The sequence below is a fragment of the Podarcis raffonei genome, chromosome 17 (assembly GCF_027172205.1).
Source record: "Podarcis raffonei isolate rPodRaf1 chromosome 17, rPodRaf1.pri, whole genome shotgun sequence".
In the NCBI taxonomy this organism is placed as follows: Eukaryota; Metazoa; Chordata; class Lepidosauria; order Squamata; family Lacertidae; genus Podarcis; species Podarcis raffonei.
In genome coordinates, this window is record NC_070618.1 from 223,421 (window position 1) to 248,239 (window position 24,819).

The following is a 24,819-nucleotide window of genomic DNA, read 5'->3' on the forward strand; positions in this document are numbered from 1 at the left end:
TAGAAACGAATGTTTTATATATTATTTTTAAAAATGCACACACACACACACATATATATAATTATTGTGTATATGGAGATACAGAATTAAAATGAGTCCGAAGGTTCGCCGCGAATTTTTTTGCCCGCCCGGTTTCGCCTCCGTCTCCGCTTCCCCGCCCAAACCTAGATCTACGAACTCCTGCCGCGTCTTCCGGGTCCAGTTAGAACTTCCGCTCAACTCCGCCGGAAGAGAAGACGCCGCGACGCAGCCGGATTCCGGCGGGCGGGGACTTTGGGAGGAGGGCGGGAGCACCTCGCGGCCTTGCCCAATCACAGCTCCGCCTTAAAGCCCCGGATGTCTAAATGGGGCCGGCGCCGGCCGTAATCAGGAAGTCGGGTCTCCGGGCGGACGGCGCGCTCCCTTCCTCGCACATGCGCACTCGGGCGGCGCTTCTCCTGTCAGCGCGGCGCCGGCCAGCGGGATGCGCTTCTCGCCGCCAGGAGACCCGCCGCCGCCGCCGCCTCCCCGGCCGGAGCCCCAGTCATGGAGGTGGAGGAGGCCTTCCCTCAGGTGGGCCAGATGGGGCCCTTCCAGGTCTGGCTCTGCGTCTTGCTCGCCGCGCTGCTCCAGGTGAAGAAGCCGGACGGGGATAGAAAGCTTCCCTAAACTGGGTTTCCCCTCAGGGCGGGCGCCACCACCGAGAAGGCCCTCTGCCTGGTTCCCTGTAACCTCACTTCTCGCAATGAGGGAACCGCCAGAAGGCCCTCGGAGCTGGACCTCAGTGTCCGGGCTGAAGGATGGGGGTGGAGATGCTCCTCCAGGATCCGCCGCCTGCTTGGTGCCCCCCCCATGCTTTCCCCAGGGAGGCTGACCTGGCACCTTCCTTGCCTACCTTTAGGCACCAGCTGGAAATGTTTCCCTTCAACCAGACCCCGGACTGCTGTAGCCTTTTAAACGTGCCTCTGGGGTGGGGGGGGGTGATTAGTTTCTGTTGCTTTTGCCTGTGTTTTATTATGTGTCCTGTGTTTTCGTTTTGTCTTTTTATGTTGTGAGCCGCCTTGTGATCTTTGGAGGAAGGGCAGTGTGCAAATTTAGCAAGGAATAATCACAACAATAACACCCACCTCTACCGTGGCCTCATGGGGAAAAGGAGGTGCTGCTGGTCTCCTCCCACCCCTGAGCCCCAAATGGTTAGAGTGTTGGGCTACGACCTTGGAGACCCGAGTTCGAATCTCCCGTTCCGCCATGAAGCTCGCTGGGTGTCTCAGCCTAACCTCCCTCACGGGACTGTTTGTTGTGAGGGTGAAACAGGGAGGAGGAGAGCCATGGGCAGCACCTTGAGCTCCTTGGAGGAGGAAAAGGTGGTATATAAATGTAAGGAATAAATAAATAAATAGTGGGGGCTGCTCTCGGGGGTCTCCTGGGCTTTGCACCTCCCTGGCAGGATTCAGCGCACCCCCTTCCAACAATGGCCTTTGATTCCCATTTCAACCTTCAGGGGAGGTTGATTTGATCCCCCCTCTTTTTCTCTAATGTAGATCTTCACTCACCCCTTCTTCCCTGGTGCGTGTGGGGGGGTGAGTCCTATTTTGTGGTTTGCCCGTGGTGCCAAAATGTATTAGGCTGGCCCCGCACCAAGTAGATGGGTAGCCCTAAGGGCAACAGTCGCTTGGACAGTTTCGCCTCAAGGAGAGTCACTTTGGTGGTGGTGAGTGCAGTGGCAGAGCTTCATGCTCTGGCACCGGGGGGGGGCAGGTGGAGAGCAGGCGGGGCGGGGCTGGCGCGCATCCCGGGGGCATGGCACATCACCTGCGGGGGCAGGGCACCCAGCGTGGGGGGGCGCAGCCACAATGGCACCCCACCAGTATCGCGCTGCCAGGGGCGGTGTGCTCCCCCCGCACTCCTCTTCTTCCGCCACTGGGTGAGTGTTCTTGTGTAGATCGTGGCTGTCACACAAAGCCCAAAGGTGAATTGGAAACTACCCTTCAAAACTGTAATTGGAAACAGACAGGCACCTCCATTTTTTTTGCTGCCCATGGCAAGCCATTCTCCAACCTTGCAGCTGCAGAATTGGGTTTGGCCCCTTGGGTGAGGAAAGCTGAAGATGCTGTGGCTCTTGTAGGCTGAGCTTTGCCAAACCCAACAGCCGGACCCAGGAAGCCTCCATATACTGAGTGTGGAGCTAAGCTCTGCTGCTAAGCAGCCAGACCAATAAAACACTGCCAGCTGTGCTGGCTCTGGAGCTGGGGAGTGAGGTGGTGGCTGCCGTAGGTGCCCTGGAGCAGCTCAGCCACTCATGGCCATGTCAACAAGCCTTCAACACCCTTCTCAGTCCTAAAGTTGGACCTGGAGATTTTTCCCTGAGGAGGAATCATTCTGCCAAGCACAATTTTAGCCAGCCAAAAATTATGGATCCCAGGAAATCATTCCATTCTGATCTTGGCTTTCTCGAAGACCACTTGGATACTCATGACTGAGAAGGCCTACTTCGCCTTCAGATTGTAAGCTTGTGTCTGGTCTGTACTATTTCAGTGCATTCACAAAAATCTTTGTTGACTAGAAACAAGTTTGTTTAGCTTATAACTCATTTCGACGTGTGTGTTTTTTTCTTGGAGAAAACTTATTTTGTATGAAAGAACTTTGAATTATGTTGTAGTAGTAGAGAAATTCTTTTAAGCAAACGGGACTATTGGTTCTTCAGGTGGCATGATCTAAATTTCACAGATATGTGTACAGTGACACAGAGGCTAAGATGCTGGGCTGTGAATCAGGAAGCCCCTGTTTCATATCTCTACTAGACAGATTTATTGGGTGCAAGTGGGGCAATGCATTACTTTGGCAAATGCGTATTTAGAGAAGAGGACTGGAATGTGTGCACTTAACACTTTCTTCACCATACTTTGCAATTGGTTTCATATCTGGACTTGTTTTGAAGCTGCTAACAATAGTTTCTTGGTTTGGATGAAACTGGGGGCCTGCGCACATTTCTGTTCCATCATTTCAAGAGGTTCTTCTTTTCCCCACTGCTTCCCCCAGGAAAACCTCTTGTTTACTGTTGAATCGGAACCAGAATCAATTGGGTTTGTTCCAATTCAGCAGTAAAACAGCAGGTTTTCCTGAGAAAGGCAGCGGAACAAATAAAGACCCCTCTTGGACCTGTGACTTGAAATCACAGGACAAATGGAAGTGTAGATGGACCCTGGAATTATGGTTATTGCAAAGGGGTTGTATAGCCAAGCAAAAAGAGCATTCATAGGATCTATTGCTATGAATGGACAAGGTGGGAGAAACATTTCCAAAGCTGAAGTATGTAAAGATAAACCTGAAATACTGACAATTCTCATTCTAAACGGCAAATAACCTCTGAGCTATTGTGTAGATATGATCAAGGATATTTGTTATTTAAATGTCTGGAAGTTCTTGTTTGTTCTGGCATTGATTTTGATTCTACTTCTCATTGTTTCAGCTCTATGTGGCCAGTGAAGCAGTCCTCATTGCGCTAGTGGGGGCAACACCTCCTTACCACTGGGACCTTGAAGGGACCTCTGCAAATAAAAGCCATAGTAATGAGTCGGCTAGCGAAGAAAGAACTTTTGGGAAGTGGCTCCTGACGGCCAATGGGAGTGAAGTTCAGAAACACATACACTTTAGCAGCAACTTTACATCAATAGCCTCTGAGGTAATTGAGCCAAGATTGTTGTGGGGATCTTGGCACTTAATCTTCTAAATTATTGCTACAAAATTGTAGGTGATCCATTAGAGAGAGAAAATCCAAATTCTACAGTAATGTAAGATGCACCAAGTAAGATGTCCCAAAACAGTGAACAAGCTTTTTCGCAGCTCTCTTAATCAGGCTGAGCAACACAAGCAAAATGGGAAGGAAGAGGTCAGAGAACATGGTGCAGCCAAAATTCTGTCTTGCACTTAGCAGAGACTAATTAAATCTGTGAACCTGGGCTGAAATCCTACTTAGCCAAGAAGTTCCCTGGGTGACCTTGGGCCAGCCACTGTCAGCCTAGCCTACTCACAGGGTTGTTTTAAGGATAAAATATGGGTGGATAGAACTATGTGGATACAACACTGGGTTCCTTGGGAAAGATGGGATATAAATGTGATGAACAAATGAATTTCCTGCATTCCCAAATGGAGATTGCTACAGACCACAGCCTTTTGGGCTGCAATATTAATCTCTTCCTCTCCCACTGCCCTGCCATTTTGCTTAGGGTCCAGGCAAAATAAGAGTTAAAGGTTTGCTCACTATTTTTGTCACATTCTAGTTGGTTCAAAGTAAAGTCTTACCCAAATGTAACTCTTACAATTTTTCAAAAATAAGTGTTATGATCCATTCGTAAACATTTTGTCTAGCTGTGATCAGATGAACATACCCAGTCCTGTGGATACTGGCATCTGGGACTTTTCTAAAAACCACCAGATTAATTCATTTGATGCAGTGGACTGGAGTCCATATAAGCTTATACTATAATAAATGTGCTAGCCTTTAAGGTTGTTCCTGCAAAAACACCTAGCATGACTACCTCTCTGGAAATCGTGTGTGTGTGTGCTTAAAGGGGAGGAACTAGTTTATGACTCCATAAAGAAGAATAAGACCATCATTTCTTTACTGGGTTCATGAACAGTGCTGTGCTTGAATGGTAACTTGAGTGTAGCACAATCTACTTCCTCACCAAGTCTGTTTCAGAACAAGCATTGCATAAGTTCATTCCATACTTCAAAGGATATGGTTTGTAGCATTTGTGAAGTATTAATTTCTAAGAAGAACTGTGGCTGAAACATATCACTCTTTCTGAGAAGATCAGCACTGAAGCTAAATTATGAAGTGTATGTCTGTTTGCAGGTTTTGGCAATGGAGGTGCTACACATACTCATTCTCAAAAGACATGTCCTATTAACAAGATTGCAAAGCCCCCACCTTAATGGATTAAGTTCATGCACTGGAATTGCGATATTAGCCAGTAACAAGTCAACAAAATAATGAGTATGCCTTCAGGAAATGCTTTTGCCAATTACCCCAGAGTGTTACATTTGCCATTTATCCATTGTACAGAAATACACCTAATATGTACTGTGATCTTTTAAGAGATGCATCTTAAACTTGAAGCATCTCAATATTGGCCTTTCTTCGGAAGTTTTGCCACTCCTGTTTAGCTTCTGTATGTTGTACATGGACAATAAATATGCAATGTTACCTATAGATATAAATCAGTAAGGAGAGAAAAGTACTTTTTATTTACAATAGGAAATAACTTTTTGTTGGGTGCTAGTTGTTAGGTGCATGATAATGTTAAAGATAATTTATGGATTTTAAAAAGAAGCTCTTGCCTTCTCTTGGATTCTGCCTAACTCTGCTTTTTTCTCCCCCTAGTGGTTTTTAATTGGCAACACATCATACAAGATCAGTGCTGCTAGTTCGTTTTTCTTCAGTGGTGTGTTTGTTGGAGTGATTGCTTGTGGACAGCTCTCAGATCGTTTTGGACGGAAGAAAGTCTACCTTGTAGGTAAGCTGTCATCAGAAAAAGATGAAGGGAAAACCCTCTGTCTTTCTTAGCATAGTTGTATTCTCTGCTCTGTCCAGGTATTTTAAAGGAAAGCCATGAATTTGAGTACTCTATAGACTACACTTCAGATATTGGGAATCTCATGATAGCTTTCTCTTTCCACAATTTGTAGGGTTTGGTCGCCTTCTGGGACATTGGAGACGGTTTTAGAGAGAGGGGGCAGTATGGGCTGATAATAAGAGTTTTTTAAATTTCTTGTGAAAAGAATCCATGAATGGGTTTTAATTGGGGCCCAGTTGTCCCATTTGGATTTTGGGGAATCCTCCCTTGTGTCAAATTGGCTAGTGACCTTGTGGTGCTTTGCACTGTGCTGCTTTTCTTTTCCGGTAATGTGTGCTCCTTACTTCAAGAACTTCAGATGGTCGTGGTGATCTGCAGTAGTTTGTTGCAGTTTTGTGGCTCAGTCTGATCTGCATTGTGAAGAGAAACTGCAAAGCTGTCCATATACTTGCAGCCCTATAGTTCTAACCTACTTGTCGGAAGCAAATAAAACAGCTAAATTCCTGTTACTCAAATATTCTGGATATTTATTTGTTATCCGAAATATTTGTAGCTTGCCTTCTTACTCACACATGAATCCAAGAAATTTAAACGATAACATGGGATTAGTTCACCCTCTCTAACTGAAGGCTCACAAACATAGTTACCAGTTTTGGTATAACACACACCCTGGCACCAGGAACATCTAACAACAGATGACAGTTACAAGAGGCAAGGTTTGCCTTTGCCTGGGCTGCTGATCTTAAGTGTTGCCTCAGCTGCTCCATCTTTCTCTCCTTAGCAGCCCCCAAGCAGCAAAAAGGGCTGTGGGGACACGATGGCAACATTCCTCACCCTGGCTCAGATATTTTGGCTGTTGCTGCTGGCTCCTAAAGCCCTGGCAAGCCCAATGTAAATAATTGCCTTTAAAATGGCCACTAGGAAAGCCTGATAGCAGCTGGCTATTAAAATGGGATAATCATATGCACTATTCATTGCAGAATTAGAATCCATTTAAAGATATGGGAGCTGCTGATTTTTAAAACGAGAGAGGATAATTGTAAAACATGATTCCCTCCATCAGGTGTGTCTTTTCCATAAAGCGAACCAGACAGCGTATCCTATCATATGTAGAGAGAACTTTTGTGTAAGATACGGTCAGCTATAGTTTTCATTAAGAAACACTACATGTGCTTCCTTGAGCAACCAAGCAGAACTGCATTAAAATATTGCACTGTGTCCACAGTGGCTAACTTTGGGAAAAGGGGGAAAAACAACAAGCATCATTTATTTCTTGGGAGATGTTCTGAAGGAAATTTTTCTTTGCCTTCCAGGTTTTGCCCTTGACATTTTGTTTGCTGTTGCTAATGGATTCTCCCCTTCCTACGAGTTCTTTGCAGTCTCTCGCTTCTTGGTGGGAGTAATGAATGGTGGGATGTCATTAGTGGCTTTTGTCCTCCTGAACGAATGTGTGGGCACTGCTTATTGGGCTTTGGCAGGTACAACATTTAATTACTGATCTTTATATTAAAAGCTTGAAAAATAATAATCTGGCAGCAAATCCAAATTTTAATTCATGTTTGAGAACTGCTTTATACATTGTGAGATTGACGGGCACATCCAGGTAATCTGTATGCATCCAGCCATTGATTAATTGATTGATTGATTACCATGTGCACACATGCTTTTGTTGGAAGCTGAGACTTGCTCTTGCTTCCATCAGTTTATAGACAGAATATTAAAAAAAAAAGCTTGCATGGTGTATCCTCCAACTGTAACGTGTGAAGTAGTTTGTGTTCCCTGTATGCATACGATTGATCCTTCAGCCACAAAGCTCTGCAAATTTTCTGTTGTAAAATGCTAAGCATTCTGATTCTTACACATTTAAAATACTAGCACAAACTTTAGCCTCTGTAGGATGAGGATAACATACCTAATAGATCACGTGTTACACTGCCTAAAATTCTCAGTCCAGTTCTGCTCATGTCATGTCACCCGCAAAGTTGTTGACCTCACAAATAGTGATTTTAAGAACAGGTTGTAGCATAATTTGTCTTCTCTTTCCATCTTAAATTATCTTTATCTTTGCATCTTTGTTCAGGTAGCCTTCTTTGCCTGTCTGTTTTGTGTTAGCAAGCATCATTAAATGGTCAATAACTCTTTTTTCCCTGTCTGCCTTATGTTAGGATCAGTTGGTGGCCTCTTCTTTGCTGTGGGAATTGCCCAGTATGCTTTGCTAGGATATCTCATTCGCTCCTGGAGAATTCTAGCAGTTGTGGTTAACCTGGAGGGAACAGTAGTCTTCCTCCTGTCTCTGTAAGTTACCTACCTTAAAATTGTTCTGGTGGTGTTCATGAAAAGGTCTGAAAATCACTTATCGCTGAATAGAAGTAGTAGTTATCTCTCTTTCTTGCACCCCTTTAAAGTATTTTAAGCTGTTTGATTTCTGCTTTCCCTGATCCTACTTTCTCTAAGCCTGGACATAGATTTAGCCTCTTCTCATAGGATATTTCTAGACTCTTTCATCTTAACAGTCCTTAGAATCCTTTTCAGTGTCTGTCTTGACGTGTGCTCCCCAGAACTGAACACAAAGATTCAGGATGTGGTTTTAGCAGTGCTGCTGCTGCTGCTGCGCGCGTGAGTGTTTGGGAGGACCGCTCCCTCTCCTGCCAACTCCATCCGGCCTAGGGGGCGGGGCCTGCACCCACTGCCACAGCATAAGAGGCCTGACAGAGAGACCTCCGGGACACGGCTGCTGCTGCTGCTGCGCGCGTGAGTGTTTGGGAGGACCGCTCCCTTTCTGCCAACTCCACCCGGCCGAGGGGGCGGGGCCTGCACCCACTGCCACAGCGTAAGAGGCCTGAGAGAGACCTCCGGGACACAGCTGCTGCGCGCGTGAGTGTTTGGGAGGACCGCTCCCTCTCCTGCCAACTCCATCCGGCCTAGGGGGCGGGGCCTGCACCCACTGCCACAGCATAAGAGGCCTGACAGAGAGACCTCCGGGACACGGCTGCTGCTGCTGCTGCGCGCGTGAGTGTTTGGGAGGACCGCTCCCTTTCTGCCAACTCCACCCGGCCTAGGGGGCGGGGCCTGCACCCACTGCCACAGCGTAAGAGGCCTGACAGAGACCTCCGGGACACAGCTGCTGCTGCGCGCGTGAGTGTTTGGGAGGACCGCTCCCTCTCCTGCCAACTCCATCCGGCCTAGGGGGCGGGGCCTGCACTACCACTACAGTTTAGATGCCTGAGCAGCTACCGGCAGCAATGGACAAAATGGTTGTAAATGTTTTAACCGCTTTTAATTTGCAGCACCTTAAATGGTGGTTGTTGTTTTTTATAATATTATATTATTTCATTATTTTATTTTTGCTTGGGGTGGGATAAGCATTTAGTCAGCACTATTGTTTCTTGTTTTGTTTTGTTTTGTTCTGTTCTGTTTTGTTTTATTATTATTATTATTATTCTGTTAAATTATTATATAGTTTGTATTTTGCTTTTTAAGGGGAAGGGTCATGGCTGCCTGGGAGTGGGCCTCAGCCAATAGATTGGGTGGGGCAGGTTCCACAGGGGGGGATGTATTGGGACACCCGATCTCAGTGATCACGGGCAGGAGGAGGAGTTATGCTAAGACCAGACCATGTCATTACCGAGGAGGCTGGTTTAGTCGTTGTTTGAGGACTATCCCTGCCTCCAGGTCTGGTCCTGACCGGAAGGATACAGCAATCAGCAAGGGAAACCCACATGACCTGAAAGTGTTGCTGTGCAATGCCAGGTCAATGATGAATAAAACCACTGCCATCCACGACCTGATTGTGGATGGAGGATTTGACCTGGCATGTGTGACAGAGACCTGGTTGGATGAAGCAGATGGGCCTGTCCTTGCCGCTGCTTGCCCACCAGGTTTCTCTTACGCACAGCAACCCAGGTCATGTGGGCGGGGAGGGGGGGTTGCAGTGATTTTTAGGAAGTCATTAGTCTGCACCAGGCGTCCTATTGGGAAGACCCAGTTTTCTGAGTGCATGTTCTGGAAGTTGGGCAATAGGGGCAGTACAGGATTCCTACTGGTGTACCGACCTCCCCGCTGCACCAAGGATTCCCTGCCCGAGCTGCTTCAGGTCGTGGCGGATATGCTCCTGGAGACACCTAGCTTGGTTGTCCTGGGGGATTTTAACATCCATGCCGACACGACCTTACAAGGGGCCGCTCGGGACTTCGTGGAAAGCATGGCCTCCATGGGGCTATCCCTGAATAAGTTTGGCCCAACTCATAGCCGTGGACATGCCTTAGACTTGGTGTTCACCTCTATGGATGTTGGTGATCTGACACTAACTAAAAGCGAAACGAAAGAAGTGCCATGGTCAGATCACTTCCTGGTGCAACTGGACTTCTCCGCAACCCTTCCCCTCTGCAGGGAGGTGGGACCGATTCGGATGGTCCGCCCCCGCCACTTAATGGATCCAATTGGCTTCCAGAGAGCGGTAGGGGATGCTTTATCCCAAGTTGATGGCCTTTCAGCTGATTCCCTGGTGGCACGCTGGAATGCGGAGTTAACCAGGGCTATTGACTGTCTGGCTCCGAAGCGCCCTCTCCGATTGCATGGAGCCCGGACAGCCCCGTGGTTTTCCCCGGAGCTGAGGGTGATGAAACAATCGTTGAGACGGCTAGAGCGCCGGTGGCGGAAAACTCATTCTGAATCAGACCGGACACGGGTTAGAGCTCAACGTCGAGCCTACCAAGTGGCAATGGCGATGGCGAAGAGGGCCTTCTTCGCCGCCTCCATTGCATCTGCAGAAAACAGCAGCAGGAGACTTTTTCAGGTGGTTCGCAATCTATCGGAACCACCTGTACCACCGGGGCCTGGTAGGGACCCCAAGATCTCCTGCAATGCTTTTGCCAAGTTTTTTGCAGATAAAATCGCTCAGATTCAGAAGGAGGTAGACTCCACCGTGGGAGCAGGGCCAGGGCGGGAGAGTGCTAGAGTTCTGTCTGGTCCTGTTACATGGGATCAATTCCAATCTGTTACCTCCGAGGATGTGGACAGGCTGCTTGGACAAGTGAAACCGACCACCTGTCTCCTTGATCCTTGCCCATCCTGGCTGATAAAAGCAAGCCGGGAAGGGCTGGGCGATGGGCTCTGCGGGGTGGTGAATGCTTCCCTCTGTGAGGGAGCCTTCCCAGACCCGCTGAAAGAGGCGGTCATTAAACCGCTTCTTAAAAAAACATCTTTAGACCCGGCCAATTTGGCCAACTATCGCCCGGTCTCAAATCTGCCATTCTTGGGCAAGGTGATTGAGCGGGTGGTTGCTGAACAACTCCAAGCACGCCTGGAGGAAACGGACCATTTGGATCCCTTCCAATCAGGATTCAGGCCTCACCATGGGACTGAAACTGCCTTGGTCGCGCTGGTTGATGATCTCCGGCGGGCTAGGGACAAAGGTGAGAGCTGTTTCCTAGTTCTGCTGGATCTCTCAGCGGCCTTTGACACCATCGACCATAACATCCTTCTGGACCGTCTAGAGGGGCTGGGAGCTGGGGGCACTGTCATACAGTGGTTCCGCTCCTTCCTCCTGGGCCGTGTCCAGAAAGTGGTGGTGGGGGATGAGTGTTCAGACCCCTGGGCTCTCACTTGTGGGGTGCCTCAGGGTTCTGTCCTCTCCCCCATGCTTTTTAATATCTATATGAAGCCGCTGGGAGAGATCATCAGGGGGTTTGGACTGGGTGTTCATCAGTATGCAGATGACACCCAGCTCTACCTCTCCTTTAAATCAGAACCAATGAAGGCAGTGAAGGTCCTGTGTGAGTGCCTGGAGGCGGTTGGAGGATGGATGGCGGCTAACAGATTGAGGTTGAATCCTGACAAGACAGAAGTACTGTTTTTGGGGGACAGGGAGCGGGTTGGTGTGGGGGATTCCCTGGTCTTGAATGGGGTAACTGTGCCCCTGAAGGACCAGGTGCGCAGCCTGGGAGTCATTTTGGACTCACAGCTGTCCATGGAGGCGCAGGTTAACTCTGTGTCCAGGGCAGCTGTCTACCAGCTCCACCTGGTACGCAGGCTAAGACCCTACCTGCCCGCAAACTGTCTCGCCAGAGTGGTGCATGCTCTAGTTATCTCACGCTTGGACTACTGCAACGCGCTCTACGTGGGGCTACCTTTGAAGGTGACCCGGAAACTGCAATTAATCCAGAATGCGGCAGCTAGACTGGTGACTGGGAGTGGCCGCCGGGACCACATAACACCGGTTCTGAGAGATCTGCATTGGCTCCCAGTACGTTTCCGAGCACGATTCAAAGTGTTGGTATTGACCTTTAAAGCCCTAAACGGCCTCGGTCCTGTATACCTGAAGGAGCGTCTCCACCCCCATCGTTCAGCCCGGACACTGAGATCCAGCGCCGAGGGCCTTCTGGCGGTTCCCTCATTGCGAGAAGTGAGGTTACAGGGAACCAGACAGAGGGCCTTCTCGGTAGTGGCGCCCGCCCTGTGGAACGCCCTCCCATCAGATGTCAAAGAGATAAATAATTACCTGACATTCAGAAGACATCTTAAGGCAGCCCTGTTCAGGGAAGTTTTTAATATGTAATGCTGTACTGTTTTTAACACTGATTGGGAGCCGCCCAGAGTGGCTGGGGAAACTCAGCCAGATGGGCGGGGTATAAATAATAAATTATTATTATTATTATTATAAAAGGAATACTGCAGAATTGTGCCAGCACTGCTCCTCTTCACACAGCATAGGGTTGACCTTGGCCTTGTGCGACAGCATCACCTTTTGTCTTGTTAGTTTTATCCACACTGCTCCCTAAATCTGTCTTTGAAGTGTTGCTGCCTTGCCAGATTCCCACCATTTTAAGAGCCATTGTGTGGCTTTTTCCTGCTTTGTCTTCCTTCCTTTATGTTCTGATAAACTCTGCCAAGTTCTGATCATCCAAGTTAGTTGCCACCTGTCCCAAGATTTCATAAGCTGTAAGCTTCAGACTTCTTTCCCCTAATGTCATCTGTAGCCACTGCTTTAGAGTAGGCTTTCAGTTACATAGAGGCGGACACCTGTTAGGATGAAGACAGACGTAGGATTTGAAGAGCGCTTGCAAGAGGCATTTCATCTACATTATAAACTGGCATTGACATCTGTAATATACAGACACACACCTTAAGTTGAGCACTGCATCAGCTTTCAGTCTTGTCTCTCTTGTGCTTCTAGCAAGTTGCTTATTTCTTTCCCTTTTTTTTGATGATGCATATAAATTTGCTTATTCATTCAAATGAGGAGAAAAAGTTTCACAATCAGTTGCAAAACTGCTCTGGAATTTTGGGTGGTAGGGAAGGTGCTTGATTGATGTAGGAAGTACATGTCCACCAAAACTGACTTTTCCTTGTTGAAAGTAAATTACTTTTTACTTTTTAGAGTTCAGTTGAAAGGGTACATGTGTGAGAGAGACAGAGAGTGAGTGACTGGATGTATTTAGCAAACGGTCTTGGTTGCATCGGTGTTACATATGAAATTACCTGAGCAGGTGAGGAACGGGATTCAGCCTGCAGGCCGAATCCTGAGTTCCTCCATGGGCTATGATGATGGATGTGGGAGGCTGATTCCAGTTGGGTTTGCATTTGACGCCAAATTTAAAAGGCACAGGGAGTGCACTTGAAGGCCCCTCACTGTTCCTTTGCAAAGGCATCTTTACCTGTGGCTGCCCCACACCTGATGACAAGTGGGCGTGGCTTGGGGGAAATGGCTTTGTGGGCCAAATTAGGACCTCCATCAGCCTAATTTGGCCTACGGGCTGGAAGTGTTTCCCATGCTTGTCTCGTACAAATTGAAAACTTCAAGCACCAATGAAAAATGGATGATTTCAATAAGGCTGCAGTAACTTTATCTGGAGAAGCCCAAGTATGTTTTGGGGGGGTGCTAGTGCACACCCGCCATTCAGTGCGCTGGTGGCAGGATAGAGCATGGTCAAACAATGCATAATCTTTGAGCGCAATGTGATTCCTGGTACAAGACCCAGGTTTTACATTTCCCCTTTGTGGTTTTGCTTTATTTTGCATAGCATTATTTGGTTGATTGCAGGAGGCTTTAGGCAATTCATACCTGGTGAATTGAAGTTGCTCCCTTGCTTATGATAGCACAGTGGATAGAAGTCCATAGGCACCTATAATCTTCAAAAATTAGCAGCAGTCTGAATGCTAAACGCAAATAATGTGAAGGCCTTTCCCAAGATACATCTGTGCAATCCAGACTCTAGTTGAAATGTCGTAATTTCTTCTTCAAAAATGTTTCTAGTCTTATTGGGTGCAGAGTAGCTTGACAAATTAAAGGTTCAGGGAGAATGTATTTCCCAAATAATCATTTCAAAGGCCATACTACTAGTTTTAAGGTTTTCAATACAGTGCAATTTTATACACACTTACTCAGAAATAAGTTATATTATGTTCAACAGGGTTTCCTCCAAGGTAAGTATGCAGAGGGTTGCAGACTGAATTAAATAATAGAATTGTAGAGTTGGAAGGGCAGTGGGGGTCATCTAGTCCAACCCCCTGCAATGCAGGAATCTTTCACCCAATGTGGGCTCGAACCCGTGGCCCTGGCATTAAAGAGGCTCAGGCTCTACTGCAGATATAAGTAATTACAAGCATAGTTTAATTCATAAATACTTTAAGTAGGTCAAAATATTCATAATAGGTTATGAAATAAAGAAATACTTGAAAAAGGAAAGAAGTAATCTCTTAAATCTAAAAGTATAATAAAATAATAATCATTTTACTATAATGTAAATAAATTGTACATATGCATATTCTATTGAAACTTGTTCTAAAACACAATCACCATTACACAGCACTCTAAAAAATCCATATAGTGTTGCCTCTCTTATGTAGTATGTTGACAGATAACACCACAGCATCCCAGATACTTTTGACACATTCTGAAATGGAAGGGAATGAGGCCCCCCCCCGACTTTTGCAATATTTATCTTTGCTGCAAATTATAAATTTACTGTTACTTCCATATTGTCTTCAAGAATTACATCCTTTTAATAACTTACCTAATAATCCAAAAACTTTATTGTTATCTGATATTCTAATACTTCTGAAATCACATTAAAATTGTGTTCCAATATCCCTGAATTGTTGTGCAACTCCAAAACATATGAAAAATCCATTTGTGACATATTATATCTCCAACTCTTGTCCTGAACTGAAGGATATATTTTGTTCAGTCTATATATGGCCAAATACCACTGACAATAAAAGGGAAGAAAGGAATCTTAGCATCTGACTGAGAATGTTGATATATGTGATCTACAATTTTTAAATAAAAATACATGTTCATTACAGAATATTATGACAATGATAATTTATTATTTGTATTGTTATTACAGAATATGCATATTTTGAATTATAGGGAGATGAACTGTGTCATTGTCAATTGCTATTCTCAATACTTTTCCATACCACTGCTTTCACACTACTTTTTCAAGTTCTGTATTAAGTTTACGTTTGCACATTCAGAATTTTCCTAAATTAGCTTAACATGGCTGCATTCAGTGCATAGTTGTGAGCTGCAGTCCTACAAAATTGGTCTTGTTTATCCCTGTGCAAAGCAGTAAAGATTGAAGTCTATTTGCAGTATAAAACTTGTTCATGATTGTACTTTTTTCTTTTTTACCAGAAGTGCCAATATTGAGTAGTCAAATGACTCTAACGCCATCTGGGGAATGTTTTCTCTCTTTTTGTCCTTTGTAGATTCATTCCTGAATCACCTCGTTGGTTGTATTCACAAGGACGGCTGAGTGAAGCTGAAGATTCCCTCTACCTCATTGCAAAGAGGAACCGCAAACCAAAGTGCACTTTTTCACTTAAACTCCCTACTGAACGGAGTTATAAAGAGACCAGTAGCATCCTGGACCTGTTCCGGTACAAGATCCTTTTGGGACGTACTCTGATCATGATGTTCATCTGGTACTTACACTATCTTTTGATCTGATTTTGAAATTGCTACTACTGTACTGTTCAAATACAACAAGATAGGCATGTTCTGTCTTTCTGGGGGGAAATATGTGGCTGTTACAGCCCCAAACTCTTTTTTAAAAAAACAGGCTGCAAAATCCATTTGGAGTTTTATGGTTTTAAATATTTTTTGCAAGAACAAAAAAACTGTAGAATATCGAAGATCAGAGCCTGTGGGATTATTTTAGTACATAATTACACAAAGACCAAGTGGTCCTTGAATGGTAGAGTAAAAATCATTTTGTGAGCACATTTTCCATGTGGCTTGACATTTTAATACAAATATTACAAGACAGTTTGAGTAATGTCTCTTTGTTAGATAGCTGGAAGACCACTGACATGTACAAATGTAGTTTATGTTGTCTGGATCAAAGCAGAACCTTTTTTGTTTTGTTTAATGAAAGAAATAAGACTTGGAGGTTCAGTGATCTGAATGGAAAGGTTGGCTTTTGGAGCTTGTAAAGAAAGCATGCAATGGAAGGCAATTGGAGAACACGGAAGGAGGGAGGCGCCAGGGTGTGTGGATGTTTAGTGTGCTTTTTCTGGACTTTTAGCTGCACTGGTCTGCCATTTTCAAGCCTGTCATTTAGACTAGCAAGGATCGCTCAAGGGTCCCCGGGTGCTGATTCAGTGTACCTGATAATCTAAAAAAACAAAAAACCCTGCCTGGAAATGCTTTAGATACCCAATGCCAAAATGTAATTCGTATTTATATTGCCCTGATCATGCATTTGTAATGCTGATATTATGCTTGACCTTTAAAGCCCTTTGCGGCCTAGGACCCTCGTACCTATGGGACTGCCTCTCCTGGTCTGCCCCACGGAGGACCTTAAGGTCCATAAATAGCAACACCCTAGAGGTCCCAGGCCCTAAGGAAGTCAGATTAGCCTCAACCAGAGCCAGGGCCTTTTCAACACTGGCCCCGGCCTGGTGGAACGCTCTGTCTCCTGAGACCAGGGCCCTGCAGGATCTGATTTCTTTCCCCAGGGCCTGTAAGACAGAGTTGTTCCGCCTGGCCTTTGGCTTGGAGCCAGCCTGATACCCTCCCCCTCTTTCCTTTTCCTTCTGTGATGGAACCCCTCTCTGGGGACTTCCCTGGCTTTTCTGGCCCATGGAGGACCAGTCTGGATAGTTGGCCTTGGTGAAGATTTGACGTTTCCTCTCCCCAAACAGTTTTTGATCTGGGCTTCCACTGAAAGGAGGCTGCATTTTAAGGAGTATTTTAATCGTGTTTTTAAGTTGTATTTTAATCAATTGTTTTCATACCTGATGTTAGCCTGCCTGAGCCTGGTCTTGGCCGTGGAGGGCAGGGTATAAATAAAAATAAATAAATATAAATAAATATTGAGGAGCCCCAGTCAATAAGTTCCATGCCTAAAGCATAACATCCTTCTCTGAGTTCAAGGTTACAGCTACTCTATAGGCAGAAAACTAGAAGAAGCAACTTTGCATTTTACATCTCTTTCTTGTTACTCACTACAGGTTCGTATGCAGCTTGGTCTATTACGGTCTTACTCTCAATGTGGGTGACCTGGGTGGCAGTGTCTATGCCAACCTGGCTCTTTCTGGGCTAATAGAGATTCCGGCATACCCTCTCTGCATCTACTTGATTGGCAAAAAATGGTGAGTGTTGGAATGCTAGATAATTTTCTTTTTTACCTCTTTCTTTCTTTCTTTCTTTCTTTCTTTCTTTTGAGTGGCAGCGGCAGTGGGTGAGGTTGTGGCTCTCTCCTGGTGAGAAGGGGGAAGGGAGAGAATTAGAAAAAGCAGGTGGCAGGAAGAGATCTCGAAAGATCCTGTCCCATCCCATCCAGAGGAAGGGGGAGGCAAGAAATCATCTCAAGAGATTCCCTCTTCTGCGGGTCTGTGCACGTATGCCCCTTCTCCTAGGTAGATGCTATTCATGTAATCAGCCCTCCAGCCTGGTCATCTTTCTCATGGTTATCAGTTTCATTGCTGTGTGTGCTACTTAGCCTGACTCTGTTCTTCTGCAGTAAGCAATGCTATACTATTTTCCTCTAGTGTGGGAGGTGCTTGTATTTCTTCATTTGAAAATAATTGAGATTGATCCCCAAGGAAAGGTGAATAAGAAGATATGGGGCATAAAAAATTAAACCAATACATGCAGGAATGCAACGTGCATGAAAAACTTTTTTTGTCAAGCTCCGGAGGGGTAGCCTTGTTAGTCCATTGCAGGAAACACTACAAAGGGTTTTGTAGCACTTTAAAGACTGAAATATTGTGTATGTGGCATGCATATATCTCTTGAGGTGGTGTTGTGGTGTGTCTCGTCACATGGGGTATATTGCATGATGAATCTCACGATGTGACATGACATGGTGTTTCACATCACTTGGCATTATGTGGCACATGATATGACAACCTGACATGATGGTGCATGAAGTAGTGTATCTCATGAAGCATTCATGCACAGGTATAGAGGAATTACTATAAATGGGCTCCAAAGGGAATGGAAGATCTAGTAGGTTTATGATGACTCCCAACGATAGTAATTGGTGACAGCACAAGTCTTCCTAGGTTTGCTCTCCCAATTTAACACCCGTCGTGGGTGTTTCAAGTTAAGACCTAAACAAAACAAAACCTAATAAGAAATCCGAGTTCAATTTTTGTTGTTGCTGATGATGATGGTGATGGTGACAAGTGGTAATTAGGAATTTGGGTAATAGGTGCCTGAGATGATTTTGACATTCTAAGAGATATTTGTTTTTATCTCTGCTTCTCTTCACAAATCTGGAATACCTTTGTTGACTGGAGAGTAATAGGCTTCCTGCACTGAAGCCCTGGATGTGAAGGGAGCTTGTTTTCTACTTGCTTTGCATTTTCATTGGTCTCTCTCTTTCCGGTTCTTCAGGTTTGGCCGTAAACGGACGCTTGCAGCCTTTTTGTTCCTGGGAGGACTGGCCTCTCTTATCGTCATGTTTCTTCCAGAAAAGAAAGGTAAAAGTGTTGTTCTTTTAACTATGGAGCAGACTGCAGGATGCCAACAGCTTGCAGTGAAGGCTTTCTCAAATCTGTAGGGGAGCAGCAATCTCCAGCTGCTTATGTGGAGAGTTTTGCCTTGGGCAACCAGACACGCAAGAAATAACTGGTCTTAGAAGCTTGAGAAGTAGTTAAAAATGTACCCCATCTAATTTCCAAGTCCAGCCTCTCTAAGAGTGTCTTCTTTTGAGCCCGCAGCAGAAGACTTGGTCATGTTCACTGGGTCTCTTCTGAGTAAATCTTAGTTGGACACCATGAATGGAACCGTTCCTCTTCTGTGAACACAACATTAAATGGCGCTTCTCTTCAGTTCCCCAGTACAAGGCCAGGTGGCCGTTTGACCAGAGTGTGCTTTCTTTCAAACAAGCTCCCTGAAACTCCTCCTCCTTTGAAAAATGGGAACAGGCTGGTTTTTCTGTTGCCTAGCAAGGGGGCAGGGGGGGGTCAACTTTCAACCTAAAGCCAAAAGGCCATCCTTGCTTACTACAGCATCTTTACAAGCTTTGCATTTCTCCCCCAACAGCTACAGGAGTGTTTGCCATTGTAAACAGCCGCTCATTGTCTTTACTGGGAAAACTGACAATCAGTGCAGCATTTAACATTGTCTACATCTACACGTCAGAACTTTATCCTACAGTGATCAGGTAAGACAGGTTCAGTTTGGTGGCTTCTCTTGTCTATATGAGACCACCTGACTTTTCTTCTTCTTGGGAGGCACCGCTCAGTTTAAATTCATAGGTCCTTGTTTTTAGGGTGGGTTGCAGTATCTCTCTATAACTGCAGGTCCTTTCCCTGAGGGGCTTGCAGATGAGGATTCGACTTCTCCCCATTCCCAAATGCAAAATTTAAATGTGAACATCCCTGTTTAGCCAAAGAAATCCACTTGAATGTTAGCTTCCTTTTGTGGGAATGTTGAGGAAAGTAGGAGAGGATATACTGATTGAATATTATCCCTCCTCACTCACGCTAGTGAGCAAGGAGCAGAGCACCTTCCCTTGCACATTGCCAGTACGGATGAGCCTTGTGCTGCTGGCTAAGAGCCAGCAGAGGAATCTGAAAGTAGAACATGGTAAAAGGTGAAAAGAGGAAGATGGCTGCGTCGCTAGCCCTTTTGTAGGGTCTGCTAGGGTCACGTCCATCTACCTGGTCACACACAGGGGGAGGAGGCTCCAGAGCAGATATGACAGGAAGTCCTCCCTTCTGAAGCAACATTCTCCTGTGTGTCCACTCTAGGCAACAGGAAATGTTATATTTGACTGCTTCAGTTATGAGACATCCCACACCTTTCTTATTTAGTCTGAGGGGTCCATACAGAAATGCTAAAGGAGTTTGTTGTTTCTCTGGGATTAAGAAGGCATTCAGAAAGGAATGTGTTAAGCTCTTCTGCTACCCAGGAAGGCAAGGAACATGTGACTAACTCTCTGTGCTGTATCCTATCCTCTAGGCTTCTCCCAAGTATGTTCCTTTGCCTTTGCCTAGGACTGAGCTTCTGTTCAACCTCTCTTAGAACTCAGTTTCCCTCCTCATTTTAACATTGGCTATTCTTCCTTAAAAAGTGACAAACTACTTTCTCCTTCTGTTTTACTGCCTTCTCCCTTTTTTTAAAAAATGGCTTCTTTTTTGCTTGTGGCTCAGTTGGTCACACAAGAAGCAGGAGCTGTTAAAAAAAGATGAGGAGGACACAGCGTGTCCCACGGGTCAAACAGCCTTAAGCAAAAAAGTCGCCTTCCAGTTCTGTGGCTGAGCCGTCCACTGGCAGCTTCCACTGCAAACTCATTCATTCTGCTCCAGACCAGGTGGAGCTGCTTCAGCTTCCACTGTACTGGGAAGCCAATTCCTGCTGCCATCAGGGGTGTATCTCTTATCAAGTCTACTTTTGAGTCCTTCCATGCCAGGGAATGTGCAGAACTCATGCAAAACCTCTGGAAAGCTCAGCAGCACTCAAAGGAGAATGATCCTTATATCCCATATGTGGTGACTTGGGAGTAACTGATGTGGAAGGGGGAGGCATTCTGTGCACCATTTTCTGTGCTAGGCTCCGTCTTCAGAGGCAAAGGATTCAGGCAGAGCAGAATTTCTCTGCCAGGAGGTTGAACAGCCATCTAAAGCAGATTTTTCATTAGAAAACAGGCAACATTCTACCCCTGCACAAAATAATTCATTCTATTTCTCCTTCAGCCTCCCTTGAATCCACCTCAGTCAATAATATATATATTTATTTAGGTGATTTATAGCCCAATCTTCATTAAAATTATCCCAGAGCAGGATGTAAAAATTGGTAATGCATAATAATACAATATAAAAAACTAAACCACAGCAATAGATCAAAAGTACATCATAGCACCACAAGAGTGACAGACCATTGCCTCCAGTCAGTTAAGCAAATGCTTGACTAAGTAATGTCTTTACAAGTTGCCTAAAGCCCTCACCATTGAAGTGTACCACAGTCATAGGGGTGAGGAGGGCTGTGTAGCCTCATAGAGAACCACCTGGGGCCACTTCCCTTGGGCAGGCAGTGCTCGCCATTGCTGTGTATTGTCAGGCTTATTAAATAGATATTTTCAGCAATCTGCAGGTACTCTTCAGGACTTGAAAGCGTAGTCCTAAGCCAACATTAGTTAAGGAAAAATGCTTCATGTAAATGTAACTGTTTTATTTCCCGCAGGAATGTTGGAATGGGAGCCTGTTCCATGTTCTCCCGAATTGGTGGGATCATCGCTCCTTTTGTTCCGTCTTTGGTTTGTACCGATTTTTCCTTCTTTTACCCACATCTTCCCCCAAACTGGACAGTAGCAAAATGTAAAGTACATTTTGCATGGGTCCAATTTGGCTATGACTCTGACGTTCAGAATTCTTGAAAATTGCCAGGTGCGTGGGACAGTTGGCTTTGGGGTAGACATGACTTTTGCTGGCTGATGCAACTTTGAAGAGTCCTAAACTCCCCTTGCACATGATAAAGCTGTAGTGATAGTTTCCTGTGAATAAAGATGTGTGTGTGAGAAAGGGATAGAGGAGGGAAAAGGCAATGCAGAGCTGCCTAAGCATTCAGGTGGCCCACCTGCAGCTGGTGGACCTGTTGAAAATAGATGAACAAAGCCACTTTGTAAAGGCTCAGTCCATTGACCTCTTTAGTCAAGTTCTCCCTGCTGTGCTTGCCAGCAGCTCTTCAAGAATGTTGCCATCTGAGATCTTTTGAAACCGGAAACACTGGTGAGAGCGTGTGCTCTCTCAGTTGAGCCCCGCACCCTCCCCAATGTGGCTGCTTCATTGACCGTTCTACTGCCTCTCCCTGTTCATATTTGTGAGAGTAGCGTGGGAGCCAGAGCTCCTTCAGAGAGTTTTTGTAATAGTCTGTCATGAGAGTTGTTCTGTTCCTTCCACCCTTGACCCTGACAGGTGTGGCTAGGGCATAGATGTCTGAGTCTGGTTCTTCTGTCTCCCCTCTCTTCCATACTATCCCTCTCTCCAGACTCTATTTTTGTAACTGTGCTCTTGCACTACCCAATTTTTGTTGTCTCTGCATGCATAATTTGGGGTCAGTTCACATGACCAAGAGGGATGCGGGTGGCACTGTGGTCTAAACCACTGAGCCACTTGGGCTTGCCGATCAGAAGGTTGGCAGTTCGAATCCCCGTGACGGGATGAGCTCCTGTTGCTCGGTCCCTGCTCCTGCCAACCTAGCAGTTCGAAAGCACGCCAAAAAATACAAGTAGATAAATAGGTACTGCTCCAGCGGGAAGGTAAATGGTGTTTCTGTGTGCTGCTCTGGTTTCGGTGTTCCGTTGCACCAGAAGCGGCTTAGTCATGCTGGCCACATGACCCGGAAAAATTGTCTGCGGACAAACGCCGGCTCCCTCAGCCTGTAAAGCGCTGCAACCCCAGAGTCGTCTGTGACTGGACTTAACTGTCGGGGGTCCTTTACCTTTTTCACATGACCAGTAGATGTGTTGAAGATGTGACTTCCTCTAGTGGGTTGCTGCAAATTCTCATGCTGTTGTGTGTGGTTGTTTCGCCGCAGTTGCAGCCTGTAACTGGCCCAACGTGTGATTTGCCAGTGCAGAACAGCTGAAAGAAGGTTGAATAGCTGTTATGTCCTTGCACTGTCATTTCACAATTAACATGAACATATTTGAGCCCTAGCTACTACTGCTGCTGTTTTTTATATTTGTTCTTTCTTTTCTTTTCTTTTTTTACAGAAATCTGTGCAAGGGTCTCTGCCATTTATTGTGTTTGGTGTGGCGGGCTTGTTTGCTGGTCTTCTGAGTCTGTTATTGCCAGAAACCCTAAATAGCCCCCTGCTGGAGACGATATCTGATCTACAGGTTTGCTCATATCGGCGGCTAGGAGATGAAGCTGTTTCGCTGCAAACAATGGAAAGCTCACGGGTATGAACCTCTGCCAGTTCCCCTCCTGTTACAAAAGCTGTCAGGTTGAATAGGAAGTCCCAGCTTCTTTAGGGTTATGTAGTATCTGCCACTGCAGATGGGCTCCAAGGAGAAGATATTAAATATTTAGTTGTGCCTTTTAGATATGTTAACTGCTAGGCAACTGACTACATCCCAGACAAATAGCCACTTTCTCTGTGGCTGCCAGCTTTAGATCAGAGCCTGCTTCCTCCTTTATTTCAAAGGATAGCAACTGTTACCTATTCTTTCTTCTCCTTGGCCCCCCACAACAGAATATTGAGTTGGAGAGAAACAACAGGAGGCCCTCATGCTATTGAACACGTGAAGACAGCATTTCCTAGAGGAAGGGGAGCAGCCACCATGAAGGAACAGTGTTCTGGCATGCTTATTGTGTCTACAAATGTCCTGTCCTACCCAGCAACAAGAAACAGAAAGGTCGAGCCCAAAGCCCTCCGTCAGCGATGAAGGAAGCAAAATTGACTGGCAGCAGGGTTTGGCTGCCACTTTATTGTCGATCAGAGCTGTGGAGGTTTTGGAAGGGGAAACCAGTGGTGCCGGATAGGTTGAGCGCCTCTCTCCCTTGACTTAAGAGTACAAAGTGATAGCCAGTTCAGGAAGAAATGCAGTCACTCCCCTGCTCTGTGCTTTGTAAAAGTCAGTGACTTCTTATTCTTGATTATAAGAGGCGAGCCTCAAAGGTGCCATAATCGTGTTGCCCAGGTTGTCCTGTTTGCAGCGATAGTAATGACATTTTAATGTTCGTTATAGAGTGCTGAAAACACTCACTATGCTTTATTTTGTAAGATTTATACACTCCTTGATTTGGGGGTGGGGGAACTTTAGTATTATCCACTTTTGTATTATCCCATATGGAGGTTTGGGTTGAAGCTGGGTTATAAGGGCTTGGTGGAAACTGAAAATGACCTAGTGAATAGTCTTGCAAGGCTGAGATTAAACATCTGAAACATTTTATTCGAAACTGGGTGAAGGATAGCTCTGATATCAGAATCTCATTTTCCTTCTAGTCTGACCACGATAGTTCAGCTGGGAGTGGAAGTGAAGATGAAGAGTTCTATGATGCTGATGAAGAGACTCAAATGATCAAGTGATGGATAAAACACTTCTGTTAAATGCTGTGTCCTTTATGAATTATCCAGCCAGCTTTATCTGAACAAGCTTAAAAGCCAGGAGCAATCAGTGAGCAGAAGAACCGTACTATTGTGTCTGCTTTTAGGAGAAAAGTAGGACACCGTTGACAGCTCTTGCAAATAGGATGACTGCTTGTCAGTGACAGCTCTGGCAGATGTAGACTGCTGCTGATTTATAGACAAGTAAGGCATTTGCAGGATACGCATTGTCTGACAGCACTTGTGAATCCTAAAAGCGGCTCCAATGTTTAGCCAGCTCTCTTCTGCATCTATTGCAGGTTTTTCCCTTGACTTATTGGAAGTGGTCTGTTTGTTAAGCTTGGATTTTATGCTACCCTGGTGAAACTTGATTGTGGAGAGGCACTGTTAACGATTTAGTGGGCGAAATGTGAAGTACTGCAAGATGTGGCAATTTTGCTGTCAATGCAATTCCTGGCGGTTCTGCATTGTGTGTGATTTTAATCTTGGGGTAATGCAGAAAGGGGATCAGGCATGGTTCTATATAATAGAGCAAGACTGCAGAGACCTGTAATACAGACCAACTGATTTAAAAGGCGACTGAATCACAGGAATGGTGGATTCACAACTTCATTTTAAAAGTTTTTATTTTAACTTGCCTTTGTTGACCTGTTACGTTGCCTCTTTTGGATATTTCAGTGCCATTTGTCATGTATACCTTTGGTGAAGGAGGGCTTACCCTTGCCTTACAAAACGGTAGGAGCAATTGCG

The 24,819-nt window shown here is 45.5% G+C and overlaps 1 protein-coding gene across 2 annotated transcripts; it reads left to right on the top strand.

The window, feature by feature from the left end:
• Positions 1–474: 474 nt before the first annotated feature.
• SLC22A15 (solute carrier family 22 member 15) lies at positions 475–24,073 on the top strand. 2 transcript variants are annotated; one of them, XM_053370662.1, is made up of 12 exons: positions 475–612; positions 3,449–3,661; positions 5,366–5,498; positions 6,872–7,036; positions 7,724–7,853; positions 15,273–15,488; positions 17,019–17,159; positions 18,409–18,494; positions 19,060–19,180; positions 21,202–21,274; positions 22,733–22,921; positions 23,968–24,073. In XM_053370662.1, the coding sequence occupies exons 1-12, from the start codon at positions 526–528 to the stop codon at positions 24,049–24,051; spliced, it is 1,638 nt and encodes a 545-aa protein (XP_053226637.1). In that variant the 5' UTR covers positions 475–525; the 3' UTR covers positions 24,052–24,073. The 2 variants fall into 2 exon arrangements, with proteins under 2 accessions (XP_053226637.1, XP_053226638.1); XM_053370663.1 differs by lacking the exon at positions 6,872–7,036.
• Positions 24,074–24,819: the final 746 nt, after the last annotated feature.

Coding starts and splice junctions, on each gene's coding strand:
- SLC22A15 (XM_053370662.1), top strand. CDS start 526: ATGGAGGTGGAGGAGGCCTTCCCTCAGGTGGGCCAGATGGGGCCCTTC. Junction 7,854..15,272: donor GTAGTCTTCCTCCTGTCTCT/GTAAGTTACCTA, acceptor TGTCCTTTGTAG/ATTCATTCCTGAATCACCTC. Junction 18,495..19,059: donor GTTTCTTCCAGAAAAGAAAG/GTAAAAGTGTTG, acceptor CTCCCCCAACAG/CTACAGGAGTGTTTGCCATT.